Source organism: Rhododendron vialii, chromosome 13a, assembly GCF_030253575.1.
Source record: "Rhododendron vialii isolate Sample 1 chromosome 13a, ASM3025357v1".
NCBI lineage: Eukaryota > Viridiplantae > Streptophyta > Magnoliopsida > Ericales > Ericaceae > Rhododendron > Rhododendron vialii.
This window is the reverse complement of record NC_080569.1, coordinates 26248375-26263446: the sequence shown is the minus strand read 5'-3', so window position 1 is coordinate 26263446 and position 15072 is coordinate 26248375. Positions and strand designations below refer to the sequence as shown.

At 38.1% G+C, this 15072-nt stretch overlaps 1 protein-coding gene across 1 annotated transcript; it reads left to right on the top strand.

Annotated features, from left to right (window-relative positions):
* The first annotated feature begins 12840 nt into the window (after window positions 1-12840).
* On the top strand, window positions 12841-14295 carry LOC131314053 (protein ALP1-like). The gene has a single exon (XM_058342549.1). The coding sequence runs from the start codon at window positions 12997-12999 to the stop codon at window positions 14293-14295; it is 1299 nt and encodes a 432-aa protein (XP_058198532.1). The 5' UTR covers window positions 12841-12996.
* Window positions 14296-15072: the final 777 nt, after the last annotated feature.

Sequence of the window (15072 nt, the reverse complement as noted above, 5' to 3'; positions counted from 1 at the left end):
GGTTCAGAATTTGAATGATTCTCTCTGAAGTTTATGTGTTGAGAGTGTCTCCAGCTACAACGCTGAGTCAAGAAGTGGAGAACTTTTTCGGCGCTGAAAAGTGTTGGAATATTTTCAAAATATTTAATGAATATTAAATGTAAGTATTGGTGAACAGTTTTAATCCAAGTGGCGTGACTATTCAGGTTAAATGAATAGACATGAATATTGGATTTGAGCACAAAAGGTGCGTCTATTCAGGTTAAATGAATAGACATTACCAGACCAAAAGGTGTGACCATTGTGGTGGAATAAATAGACATGACTATTATAAATAGACATGACTATTGCATTTAATAAAAGAGGTGTAATCATTAGCCAACGGTCACGATCTATGCCTATAAAAGGCAAATGGTTCTACCAATTGAAATGATGAAGAGAATCAGAACAATTCTTATTGTTCTTTCTCTCTAGAATTATCTCCTACGATTATACTTAAGAGGCTCGCAAAATCCAAAGGTATTCGGGTCTTTCTTTGTTTGTGCATAACGCAGTTAGACAACAGTTGGAGATTGGACTTCATTTTATCTTGGAGGCGGCTTCGCTGTAACCCGGTGCACACCGAATTCTCTTGAATTGGTGGGGGCGAATATCGTATTAAGGACAGCGACATAGTAACGTGACTTGAAGCATCTCTATTTATCCACTTTCATCGGCTACGACGAATTTTGTACCAACAATCTTAAGACGATATTTCCGAGAAGATGAAAGTGGATTGATTACGTTATGGGTCCTTAAGACGAAGACGGAAAGATGCGATTGGAGACTTAATGGCGACAGGATTAATAATAATTACCTTTTGGGGCTATGATTTCCAGTGAGCCGTAAACTCTTACTAGTTTTCCTCAAGGTGAAAGGTACACTATAATCTCATTTTTGTCATGCCTCTGGACTATAGTTTTTGGGTTTGCAAACTCATAGTTTCATCAATACGTGGGAGAATTGTCAAGGAAGACAATTTTGGCATTGTGATTATGGTTCAACTAATAATCCAATGACTTGGCGGTAACGTGTCACTGACAAAGAAACCGCAGGGCGTATGTGTGACAGGAAAGTCATACAGGTTGGTGCGCCGATTAGAATGATTTCATCATTGTCATCGATTGTGATCGGACAATTCACGGAATTGGTGCCCATCCATGTATTCATTCGGGTGAAAGGAATGATTGTGGACGGTCACGACACTGGTTTGAATTAGTTAATTGCAATATGAGTATATGGCATCGGAATGGTATTTATTTTTATGCATGACTTGTATGCTGGAGTGGGTAAGTGATACAACCTTATTTCCCGGCCAGTTGTGATCTCTTTTTGGAATGTTTTTTTTAGAACTTTGACATTTGTTCGGGTGTCTTTCTATTAATCGGTGTCTTTTGAAATTTATTTTTAAATTGTCGGTAACCGTTGCACCATTTGGTTAAGAGCGGTTTATGAACGTTGGTTGCTTCTTGCATGAGCAGTCTTGGTGACTTTTGGAAAAGACATAAGTACTCTTATAAAAGGGCATCACCCATCAGTTTACAAGTCAGACACATGCTATATAAATATCTTTAGTGCTTTGCTTGTCCTTTTCCGATATACATTCTTCTGTATTCTTTTGGCTGGGTTGCAATTTTGAAGCACATTATTCCGACGAAATGCCTTCCGAAATTCCTTTAAACGTCATACGTCTTTCCGCTCCTTTCCTTCCACCGTTTAATATTGTTTTGGGAAATTCATCACATCCAAGTCCCGATGATATTCTTTGATTTAAAGAATGGAAAGAAGTCTTTGCAAGGCGAGGCCTCTTGCATGAGAGTCAACCGGTAATGATTGATATCTCTTCTGATGAAGAGGACTCTTTTGTGGAAGAACGTTTAATCCAAAACGTTGCGGCCATTCCGGTTAAGGAAATATCGGAACATGGATCTCAGGAAATTGAAAAGGATTCATCTATGTATGATGTTTTTCATAGTCCAAAGGAGATTGTTCCATTGGAAAATATGGAGGATTCCGATGAGTCTACTGCAGCAATGGGAGGTTCGCCTAACGGTAACAACCATGAATTGTCCCCTCCGCCGGCATTTGAAGGAGTGAGCGAGAGTGTTTATACTTCGACTCCTTTGCGTCAATTGCGGACGATGGAAATGGCGCGAAAGAAACGTCATGATGTTTTTGGTCACAAAGGGCCAATAATTAGGCGAACAGCGCGCAAGAGCGTTCCTTGTCCTGGATCGTTAAAGAAGATCAAATTTTCGGTTGATTAGGGTGTTTCAGTATGTGTTATCATATTGATTATGATTTATGTTTCCACATGTTAAAAGGTTTTATCCACATTTCTTTTATGGTTTTAGATGTGTACTATGTACTCTTGTGCTTATAATAAAGGATTTTAATTTGGAATTTTCTTATAATTCTGCGTGGGTTTGCATACTTTGGATTTATGTCACTACCACTCGGTTATCCTAAATTATAGCAATAATTATTTACATATAAATCATGTGAATAAAATGTGTGATATTAGACTTTATATCATCTAAGTAGATGGGAAGTACTGCAGAATGGTATGTATGCACGGGTAAGTATGGTGTCAAAGTGATTTGTAATGTTCAAATCATATAGTGTGTTTTGGCATACATGTATGAATGTCGTTTCGGACATTAGTTTGATTTCCTATGCCAGTCTTTACTTGATCAGTTGGCTTTAAGCCTCTAACATGTGCTATACTATGGAGTTTTGCCGATCAGTTTCTTTGGCTCTCATAATACACCTGACTATTAGTTGATAGCTACATTTATCCGTTCAGTTTTATTTGGTGACCTTGACTAGGCGCTATGTTCAAATGTTTTTTGAACATTTTTAGTCAAGTTTAATTATTCACGGGTTTGTAGCGGTTTGCCTCTTTCACTTATGTAGAGCATTTCTCTTTTAAGTGGAATTTCTTGACACTTGCCTTTATGGAACGATCATGTTTATAGATGTTTCTTTTATGAGCATGGGAATAAGGTTATATTTATGGAAAGTTTCGAATAGATTTTTATAGCCAAGGTTTATGTGCCCTGTCGAAGGTGATACCTGACATGGTATTTGTGTCATGGTAGTGTTTCTGTAACACGGAAATGTGTTATGTGGCTCTTGATGAGCGGTGTTTGACGGCCTTGATAGAATCGTGTCGGGAAAAGTACAAGGTTACAGTACTGTTGGACACGTGGTCAGTGGTAAACCAAATCAGTAGCTATTTAAATTATCTCGAATGTTTTGCTTTATGCAAATTGCTAGATACAGAGTATTCTGAAATCCTAGTTTTGGTAGCCATTTCCAAAACTGAACATACCATCATAAATTTGGAAAATTTATATGCATGTTATATGCATAAGGTAATCAAAATGGTGGGTGTTGTGAATTCTTTATATGAATGAGTTTGTTTTTATGAGGAAATAAAAACGGACGGGACTCTTCTCTTAAACTTTACCAAAATACACTTTGATATATACATGTACATATGTATATGTGGAGGTTAAGGATTTAACCGGGAGGTGTAACCCAAAAGGTGTGGCTCTTGGTTTTAGACTAAATGGTGTGACCATTGGAGGATAACCAAGGGTGTGATGTTTGGATTAAAATGAAGAGTCGTGATTATTCCATGAAGTATGAAATGTGGTTTTCATTGGAAGGAATGTTGATTATGTGGCCTTTCGGTTACATGTTCTCCTGTGTATATTGGAGATTAAACAAAGATATAGAGTGAAATGACAAATTCCTATTATCTTAGTTGCATAGTTGTTCCAAACAATTATGGTCCACAAGTTAATCAAATCCAAATTTGTTTATTTGGAGGAATTGGTTTATATGCTTGTAATTGGTATTCGTCAGTTATGATGGATACAAAGGCGCCTGATATAATTTAAGCATGGAAACCATGGATAAATAGTAAGTCTATTTTGTGGGGTTTTCTCTCTTGAATAAAGTAAGGATTTTACAATGAGATGGGGTGGCATGGTATTTTGTCACGGATATATTTCTCAGTAGGTCACTTAAGAAAGAGGGTTGATAGTTATGACTGTGGTGGAAGTCCGGACAAGTTAATCACGTCATAAACTATGATGATATAGCTATGGTAAATATTGCTTTCAAGGCAATAGTTTTATTTACTCTTGCAAGGGGGTTGATGTGGCAAACATCAAAAGGGATGGGATTTTAGCCCAATTAGTTAAATCACTCCTGGTGGAAACTCGACTCAACGCTTGAGCCATACCTCAAGTCTTGAGTTCAATGAGCAAAGTACACCATATGTTGTAATTGTGAGCACTTAATTTTTAAATTGATCCATCCCAAGGTAAAGTGCTTGGTACCTGTAATGTTGAAAAACAAGAGGGTGAACTACTTAGTTCTTAATAGGATTTTTGTGTTATAATTACAGGAACACTGACAAAATCCTACCTATATGAGTGTGGAGGTGGTGCCGCTTCCTATAGGTCTCGGGGGCTTTAGACTTTAGAGCACTCATGAAACCAAGATATAGACCCAAGGCCAATACATGGGTCAGCTTTTATGAATTACCTAAGGAGAAGAAAATTTGTGTGTGAGACGTGTCCGGTTAGTCAATAAGGATTGCTAGTTCAAAGACAAGTCTACTATGCTCTTCCGACTGACTTTGATGTGTCTTCACTAAGTGAATGGTTCAAATCGTAAGATACCTTCATTTATGCACAAATTTTCCAAGCTTAAACAAGTTTTATTTTCAATATTTTGAAAATGGTGGGGGATTGTTGGAACATTTCCAAAATATTTAATGAATATTAAATGTAAGTATTGGTGAACAGTTTTAATCCAAGTGGCGTGACTATTCAGGTTAAATGAATAGATATGAATATTGAATTTGAGCACAAAAGGTGCGTCTATTCAGGTTAAATGAATAGACATTACCAGACCAAAAGGTGTGACCATTGTGGTGGAATAAATAGACACGACTATTATAAATAGACATGACTATTGCATTTAATAAAAGAGGTGTAATCATTAGCCAATGGTCACGATCTATGCCTATAAAAGGCAAATGGTTCTACCAATTGAAATGATGAAGAGAATCAGAACAATTCTTATTGTTCTTTCTCTCTAGAATTATCTCCTACGATTATACTTAAGAGGCTCGCAAAATCCAAAGGTATTCGGGTCTTTCTTTGTTTGTGCATAACGCAGTTAGACAACAGTTGGAGATTGGGCTTCATTTTATCTTGGAGGCGGCTTCGCTGTAACCCGGTGCACACCGAATTCTCTTGAATTGGTGGGGACGAATATCGTCTTAAGGACAGCGACATAGTAACGTGACTTGAAGCATCTCTATTTATCCACTTTCATCGGCTACGACGAATTTTGTACCAACAATTCTTCCCAGAAGGGGAAGTTTTTCCGGTGCCGGCAGGGTATATCTCACGTGGTTCTCGCTCGGAGCATCTGGACCTCTAATGCATTCTTGGACGGTCCAGATTGAAACACTCTCTCTCCTCTTACCCCAACACTTTCTCTCTCTTTTTTCTCTCTCCAAATCCGAGCCGTCTAAAACCGCAACGTACGATCCGAATGTGCCGAGCGGACTTCACGTGCTACCCACTCTTGGTGAGAGTGATTCCCTTTCATCTTTGAACATAGAAGTCAATACTTTCGTTCTCTATTTTGAAATACTTGCAAGTGGTGAGAGGGGACAGGAGCCAAGGGCTCCACCACAACTTTTGCTTCAGCTGCCCGACAAGAAATTAGGGGCGCCAAGTTTAGTATTTCTTTCATGGCTGTCTCAATTTGTAAAAAAATTACTATTCCCTCCGTTCTCCAGAGATTGAAATTTATTAAGAAAAAAAACGTGTGATTTTTGGATAAAAAAATAAATTGCTTCCTTGCATGATTTTGTAAATTTATTGATATCAAATTAAAGATAAAATTATTTTAAGAATGGAGGAGTAGTAATATCAAACTTCTCTTTATTCTTTTTGCACTTTTTTTGGGGTCTTATTTAATACTCCATCCGTTCCCTTTTTAGAGTCTAATATTTTATTTTTGGTTGTCCCTTAATAAGTGTTCATTTTGTAAAATTCGTGGGTAAAAGTTGATAAATTTTCCATTTTACTCTTAAAAGTATATTGAGTGCAATTTTGTTCACCTTCTCTTTTATTGGTTGAAATGATGTGGATCTCATCACAAGTGATGTTATGTTTCCTCTTGCAATACAATTTTTTGGTAAGTATGACATCACTTTGTGGTGAGAACCACACCATTTCAATCAATAGAAAGGAGGGTAATGCATGTTCACCCTCTTTTAAAGAGGGTGGGAGGGTGAACAAAACTCAACTCAAGTATATTCCATTTTGAAAAATTTAGTGAGTAAAAGTGTAATGATTAGAGGAATAGAGATAAGGAGGAAAAGTTGAGGTAAAGTTGATGTGAAAGACATAATGATGTTTTCTTAATAAGTTGAAGTTACGAAGTTTGACACTTAAAAAATGACGAAGGGGGTAATACCTTATGTGTGAACTAGTGAAATAGTAACATTGTAAAGTTTATATGAATAAACCGAAAAGAGCGCGGATGGTAAAAAGAGATGTGCGAGAATCAATCGTCTAAAAACAGTGCTTCCATGGTGTGAATTTGGAAAAAAAAAATTTAATTTATTTTGGAAAATTTATAAAAATGGTCCCTCTAGTTTGCACGAATTCTCATTTTCGTCCCTCTACTATTAATTGTATCAATTTTAACCCTATAGTTTTCATTCCATCTCAATTTCGTCCTTCTCCCTAACGCCATCCATGAAACAAACGGAATTGAAGGGCAAAATTGTCATTTTTTCTCTCAGAGGGACCAAATTGAAATTTTATGCAAACCAGAGGGATTATTTTTAAAATTTTACATTTTACTTTCGTTTTTTGCAAATAAAATAAAAAAAGACCATAAGTAATGTATTTGACAACTGAATTATTTTTTATTGGGTAATCAAACTATATTGGAAAATTTATATTTCATTACACATTACAAAAATATTAGAAAATGTACAAATCAACCTCTTAGCTAATGTCTTTGTATCATGTTCTTATAATCTTTTTATTTTTTCACCTAATAAAAAAATGTTTAAAATCCATATTTATTTGTTATATGAGTGATCTTATGAGTAAGTCTCAAAATAAATGCACTTATACCCATATTTTAATGTATTTGATTTCTTAATATTTAATAGTGTTTCATTGCTTAATTAAACACAATTACAAGATTTCTAAATACTACTGAACAACTTTTTCTTTTTAATCATGTGACAAAAAAAATAACGATAGTGAAAATTCAATTGAAAAAAAAATACAAGACCAAGACAATTAACATAAGGGTTGTTTTTCGAATTTTCTCATATTTTTTGTGATGTATATAATAAAAACTTTACAAAATTTCAACATATATTTTATTATTCAATATAAAATGATATGAGAAATATATTATATATGATGTATTTTAAATTTATTTACAAAAACAAAAGTAAAAAACAAAATTATAGAAATAGTCTTTCTAGTTTGCATGAAATCTCAATTTAGTCCTTCTGTGAGGAGAAATGACAATTTTGTCCTCCAATTCCGTTTGTTTCATTAACGCCGTAAGCGAGAGAGACGAAATTGAGACCGAATGCAAATTACAGGACTAAAAGTAACACAATTGATACTAGAGGGACGAAAATAAAAATTCATGCAAACTAGAGGGACCATTTATAAAAATTTTCCTTTAATTTTCCTATAAGTAGCTTATTTAGTTGTCGATTTTTTCCTTACTCTTCTGATCGAAACATTTGATCAATTTTTATTTTTATTTTTCTAGATGGAAGAAATCAGCAAAGCAAAAAGAAAAAAAAAAAAAACCTAAAGACCAAATGTGAATTTTTTTAGAATAAATAATATAAATTAAAAAGTTTGTCTGCTTTGGCCTATTTTTTTATGTAGAGGCTCTTTTTAATTTTCAGTCATAGCATTTTCCTTATTCGATTTCTCTCATCAAGACATACCAGAAAAGTGAGTAAAAGTGTTTGGCCCAAAATTGAGAACAGATTAGAACGTACAAATATAAACTTAATCCAAACCCCAGCTCAAGTCAACATGCACTCAACAAATAAAGAAAGCCAAATTGGAATTGAAAACATATCACCTCAACGGTATTTTTTTTTTTGTTGCCAAAACCGATAACAGAGAATATTATTACGCATCAAAACATCAAGTGGAGCTTCGATCCCTTAATAAAGGATCAAGGATCCACGTAGGAGAGAACTCAGTCCAAAGACTACACCCCTCACCCACTAAACCCTTACAAGCCAAAACATGCGCTACATTGTTAGTAGAGCGCCTAGAGAAAGAAAAAATACAACTATGAAAATTCTTTCCTAATGCCCTCACATCATTCAGAACAATACGTACATCTTGACTAACTTCAATTTGGCCATTGAGCATATTGATTATAGATTGATAATCACTCTCCATCACAACTGATATCAAGCCCAAATGAAGTCCCAACTGCATCCCCGTCGCAATGCCATCGCCTCCGCTACTGCAGGACTAGAACACCCCAATGATACTCCCATAGCTGCAGCCACAAAACAACCTGTATCACCCCTGACTATTATTCCATACCCTCCATTGGATGATCCCATTTCCATGATCCATCAACGTTAACCTTAACAGCACCCATCCAAGGACGCTGCCATCTCTCTTGAACTTGACCCGCATCCCCAACCCTTGCATTGTCACCTCCGTCCTCCCCGTTCCCTATCCGGTTCGCCACCTTAAACTCTTGCAAACATCTCAAAGCCCTTTTACTAATTACATCAGGCCGAAGCACTTTTTGCTCAAACAATACCCCATTTCGGCCCTTCCAAATATGCCACATTGTAACTAGGCCTGTCAATGGACCGGATCCGATCCGAATCCGACAGATCCGGATCCGGATCCGATAAGACTCAAATCCGATAGTGGTAATCCGGATCCGAATCCGAAAAATCCGGATCCGATCAGGAAACTTTTTTTACTTCAAAAATTTTAGCCAAAAAAAAAAAATCAAAAAAATACAATTTTTTTTTTCAAAAAAAATATTTTCCGAAAAAAAAATAAAAATAAAAAATAAAAATACAACTTCTTAAACATTTTTTTGTTCAAAAAAAAAATACTATTTTTTAAAAAAAAATTTAAAAAATAAAGTTCGGATTCGGATTGATAATGGATTTAATCCGATCCGATCCGGATCCGTATTGAATTACCGGATTCGGATTATCGGATCGACTTTTTCGGATCGGATCCGGATTAGATCCGCTCCATTGACAAGCCTAATTGTAACAGCAACCAAAGACAAATTCCAAATTCTATTTTGAACATTTTGCCATTGCATACTCAATGCATCCCATAAGGCATAAAAAGAATTAAATTGTGCACTCCCAAAATTCACATTAAGACTTGACGAAGCCCATACGTGTCTTGCAAGCGAGCATGTACAAAAAATATGGATGATCGTTTCCTCTCCTTCCCCACAAACTGGACAGCAAGAATCCAGCAAAATCCTCTTTCTGCAAAGCTCTTCTTTGGTGGCCAAGATTTCTTAACAACACTTCCAAATAAAAAATAGAATTTTCATTGGAATGGGAAGGTGCCAACACTGTCTCCACCGCTTCTCTTCCGCCTCTTCAGTGTTTATATTTCCCCTATTCTCACCTACTCTCAACCCTTGATTTTCCAAATCCACCGCCGCCATGTATCCCGAATTAACTATATATTTTCCTAAACGAGAGAAGTGCCATATCAACGTATCTGCCTCGTCCATCCATGATAATGGAATCCCCAAAATACTTCGAGCATGATCTGCCTCAAAGTTATTGTTCACCACGTCTACTTTCCAAGCCAGTGTAACTAGATCAATGAGTTGATTCACTGTAATCAAACTGTCATTCACTACCTTTTGACGAGGTTTAAAACTCCCTGGAATAGGAACCCAAGCATCATCAATACGAACCGACTTCCCATTCCCAATTGCCCATCTCACTCCTTTTTCCAAAACTTTCCTACCTTCCAAAATACTCCGCCACACCCACGACGGGTTGTTACTCAGCTTAGCCTCCATGAAAGAACAATTTTTAAAATACTTACATTTAGAACTCGGGCCATGAAACACTAGGGGGCGACCATAAGCCTCCATCCCTGATTTGCGAGAAAACATAGATTGTAAGAGCTAAGGCTTCGAAACCCCAACCCCCCTTTGAACTTCGGTTTACACAGCCGACTCCACTTCATCCAATGAATCTTCCTCTCATTATCTTTTTGCCCCCACCATAATCGTGCCATAGCCGCCTCAATCTGCTGGCACAATCCTAGTGGGAGTTTAAAGCATGACATCGCATAATAGGGCAGCGCGAGTGCTACCGACTGGAGCAAAACTCTTTCTAGCCAGATTAAGAATTCTCTCCTTCCACCCCGCTAGCCTTTGAAGAACCCTGTCTTTGATGTAGCTAAACATCTCCGTCTTTGTTTTTCCAATCTCGATCGGTAATCCGAGATAACGACCAAGATCACCACGGGCCGGAATAGCCATGAAAGCACTCAAATTCCTACGTAAATCTGGCCCAACATTTCTACTAAAGAACATGGAAGATTTTTGGAAATTAATAAGCTGGCCCGACGCATTCCGATAATCCTTCAGAATAGAATCAACAACTTGCAGTTCACTTCTTTTAGCTTTGCAAAAGACAACCGTGTCATCTGCAAAAAGCAGATGACTAATAGGAGGCCCATCACGACAAATTTTAACACCATGAGTTAATCTCTGCACCTCTGCGTTTCGAAACATCTCCGAAAGCCCCTCTGCACATAACAAAAATAAATATGGAGAGAGAGGGTCCCCCTGCCGCAATCCTCGTGATGGCTGGATGTACCCTGATACTTGCCCATCTAGGAGTAACGAGTAGCTAACCGATGAGATACATCCCATTATCCACCTAATCCAAACCTCCGCGAAACCCATTTTCCTCATTATCGCTTCCAAAAACCCCCACTCCACCCGATCATAAGCTTTGCTCATATCCAGCTTTAGTGCTACCGATCGATTACTCCCACTCCTGCAACTTTTCATATAATGAACAGCTTCTTGCACCACAATGATATTATCTGAACAAAGTTTTCTCTCTCTACATGAGAGCTTCTCTCTCTAGAGTTTTCTATCTCTAGGGTTTTTCCATCGATTTTTCTATCTAGAGGAGCTCTCTAGGGTGGTTTCCGTGCTGTGTTGAGGGTTTTTCAAGGTGAACCACATCCTTAGCCTTCCTTATATATCTTGTATCAAGGGAACTAGGGTTATTTGTGGTGTGGGCATCTTAATATACTGCTATGGCGGAAGACATGGTGGAACAGATGCGACGTTTTTCTCTCACTCAAGATGAGGAAGATATCATTGTTATTGATCCTTCATTACGTGCTAGAGCAGTTGAGGAGCGTTCTGCGAGTCTGGTAGGAAAACTCCTCACGAAGAGAGGGTTTAGCAAGGCAGCGCTGAAGGATACTATGAGGAAGGTTTGGGGCTCACCTTTGGGACTGCGTATTGTGGATGTTGGAGATAACCTTTTCCATTTCCGGTTCAGTAATGAATCGGATTTGCAGAGAGTGGTGAATGGGGGTCCGTGGTGTTTCGATAATATGTTGCTTTTACTTAGAAAATGGGAGGTGGGAATGAAGGTGGATAATGTCGATTTTCATGAGATAGATTTTTGGGTGCAACTTTGGGGGCTTCCTTTTGAATGCGTCTCGCTGGAGTTCGGGCGGGCAATCGAGAGCCGAATTGGGATGGTGATCGATGTATCAAAAGGGACTGATCAAGGAGACCGTGGTCGGTACATTCTGGTTCGCATCCGAATTTCGTTAGATCGCCCTCTCCAACGTGGGGGACATGTCACTCTTGGAGAAGGTGATAATGTTTGGGTTGATTACAAATATGAACGTCTTCCGGCATTCTGTCATTATTGTGGGATGCTGGACCATGATGTTAGGGATTGTATGGTTAAGAATAAGGATGTGGTGGCTGGAGTAACTAAGGAAAATGCGTACAGGGCATGGCTTGCTGCTAGTCAAGGCTTCCGAAGGGGATACAAGTGGAAGGGGGCAGAGGGAGACTTTCAAGGGCGTAAATCGGGGTGGGATGTTAGCTCTCGGAAGCAATCCTTGGTGTTTTCCGGCGGTGATGGTTCCGGCAGTGGCCGGACGAATGATGATTCTGGAGATAAGCATGAGAAGATTACGGAGATGATTGAGGGGCGAGAATCTCGGCCTAGAGAGGTGGATGATAACACGTTAGAGCATCCCCAATGGGGATGCATTTTAGAAGTGGTTGTATAGTTATTTTAGATGTAAAAAGTAGTTAAAAGTTGGTTAGATGTAAAATAGAACCCATGCCTATCCAATGGTGGGATGTAAAAAAAAGATGGATAATTAACTAACTTTCCATCCTCCTTAATTTTCCTTAACTTTCTTAATCCTAATTTAAATACTACTTCCGTTGAAAAATAATTTTGGTATCCGGTAATCGAGAACTTTAAAAAAAAAAATTTCGGAAAAAAAAAAAAACTTCCTTCTCATTTTTCTTTTTTTTTACTTCTCATCCACTTCAGTAACACAATTTACTTCATCCATTTACTCCCATCAATTCTCAACCACGTCATTTAATTGATCCATTTACTCCACACTCTCAACTACACCATTTACTATAGTCATTTACTTATATCTACTCTCACCTACATCATTTACTGTCATCTACTTTCACCTACATCATTTACTCTCATCTACTCTCACCTACACCATTTACTTCAGTCATTTACTCTTATCTACTCTCAACTACACCATTTACTTACCATCTATATATACTATCCTCCCCATTATTCATTCTCACACTCAAATCTATATACAGTCTTCTCTTTCCAAAAAAATCATCATGAGCAATTTAACCCACAGAATATTACTGGGAGAATTTGACGGATCTTCCTCCGATGATGATGAGATTACAATGGTGCAAATGATCATGGCCAGGCAATACCAAAAATTTCAAAGAAGACGCCAACAAGGAGGTCATGTTGGTTCTACAAGCGGTCGAGCCTGGATCCCCCGTGACAGAGTTGCTGCCGACCAACGACTCAATGATGATTATTTTTGTGAGTATCCGCTCTATGACGAAAAATTGTTTCAGCAACGTTTTCGAATGAGTCGACCCTTATTTCACAAGATCTTGGGCAAACTCCAAGAGCATGACGTGACGTTCGTCCAAAGGAATGATGCGACGGGAGCTGTAGGTCTTTCTGGTATCCAAAAGATGACAGCAGCTCTGAGGATGATGGCATACGGGACGCCTGCTGATAGTCTTGATGAGTATCTCAAGATTGGGGGAAGTACAGCAGTTGAGTCTCTTCAAAGCTTCTGTAGAGGCGTTATCTCTATTTTTGAAGCAGAATACCTGAGAAAACCAAATGAAGCAGATACTGCAAGGCTCCTACATGTGGGCAATCAACGTGGTTTTCCTGGAATGCTAGGCAGCTTGGATTGTATGCATTGGCAGTGGGACAAATGTCCAACTGCTTACCATGGCTTCTTTAGTGGCCGCAGCGGAAAACCCACTATCGTACTTGAAGCAGTTGCATCGTATGATTTGTGGATTTGGCATGCTTTCTTTGGCATGCCAGGTTCATTCAATGATATCAACGTGCTTGATCAATCTCATCTCTTTGATGATCTCAGTGCAGGTCGTGCCCCTCCAGCCCATTTTATTGTTAACGGGAGTCAGTACGACATGGGGTACTACCTTGCTGATGGTATATATCCAAAATGGGCGACTCTCGTCCAAACCATTTCTCAACCACAAGGAAGAAAGAAGCAACACTTTGCGAGGATGCAGGAGGCATGTCGCAAGGATGTTGAAAGGGCATTTGGCGTACTCCAAGCACGCTGGGCAATTGTGAGAGGACCGGCGCGATTCTGGAATGAGGTGGATCTAGGCTACATCATGAAAACATGTGTCATTTTGCATAACATGATAATTGAAGACCAACGTGATCATGATGCTAGTGATGAAATTACTGAACTTCTTTCTTCCAACCCAATTCAAGTTTCGAGAGATATCACTCCTGCATTGGTTGATTTCTTTAAAAATAACCGGAGGATTCGATCAAATGAGGCACATCATTCGCTCCGCAATGATCTTATTGAACACCTATGGGCCCGTAATGGAGATGAAGAATGAGGTTCCCGTGTCTTGTATTTCATTATCGAGTCGTGTATTTCATTTTCGAGTCTTGTATTTCATTATCGAGTCTTGTATTTCATTATCGAGTCTTGTATTGCATTTTCGAGTCTTGTATTTCATTATCGAGTCTTGTATTTCATTATCGAGTCTTGTATTGCATTTTCGAGTCTTGTATTTCATTATCGAGTCTTGTATTTCATTATCGAGTCTTGTATTGCATTTTCGAGTCTTGTATTTCATTAACAAAATAATAATACCTCATTTTGTTCTGTCATTCCACTTTGATGTTGCCTTTGAATTTGCCTTAAATGCCCACGATATTTGTTGCAAGCTTGCTGGATGACTTGCCATCGAGACTTGATAGAAGCATCCGATCGTACATCACCTCCTGTGAATTCGGTATATTTTTTTGCAACCCGATCCCATAATTTAGATCGTGGTTGGTTGGTACCGATAATCGGGTCTTGACTAACGCACAAGTAAGCATTACAAATTGCTTCATCTTGATCGGAGTTGAACGATTTTCCTCTCGCACTACGACTTCCTTCTGCCATAATTGATACACTATTTTTTTTGGAGGGTGTTTGTGGAGAATGAAAATTTTTTTTGTTGTCTAAAATCCTACTAACACACATTTATAAGCAAGGAAAAAAAAAATGACCGTTGGAATTTTTTTCATCCGTTGGTGGTGACCAACGGTCGGATCCTAATTAAGGAAAAAAAAAAAAAAAAAAAAAACGGTCAGAATTTGCTTTCCCACACCCAAACCCAGGC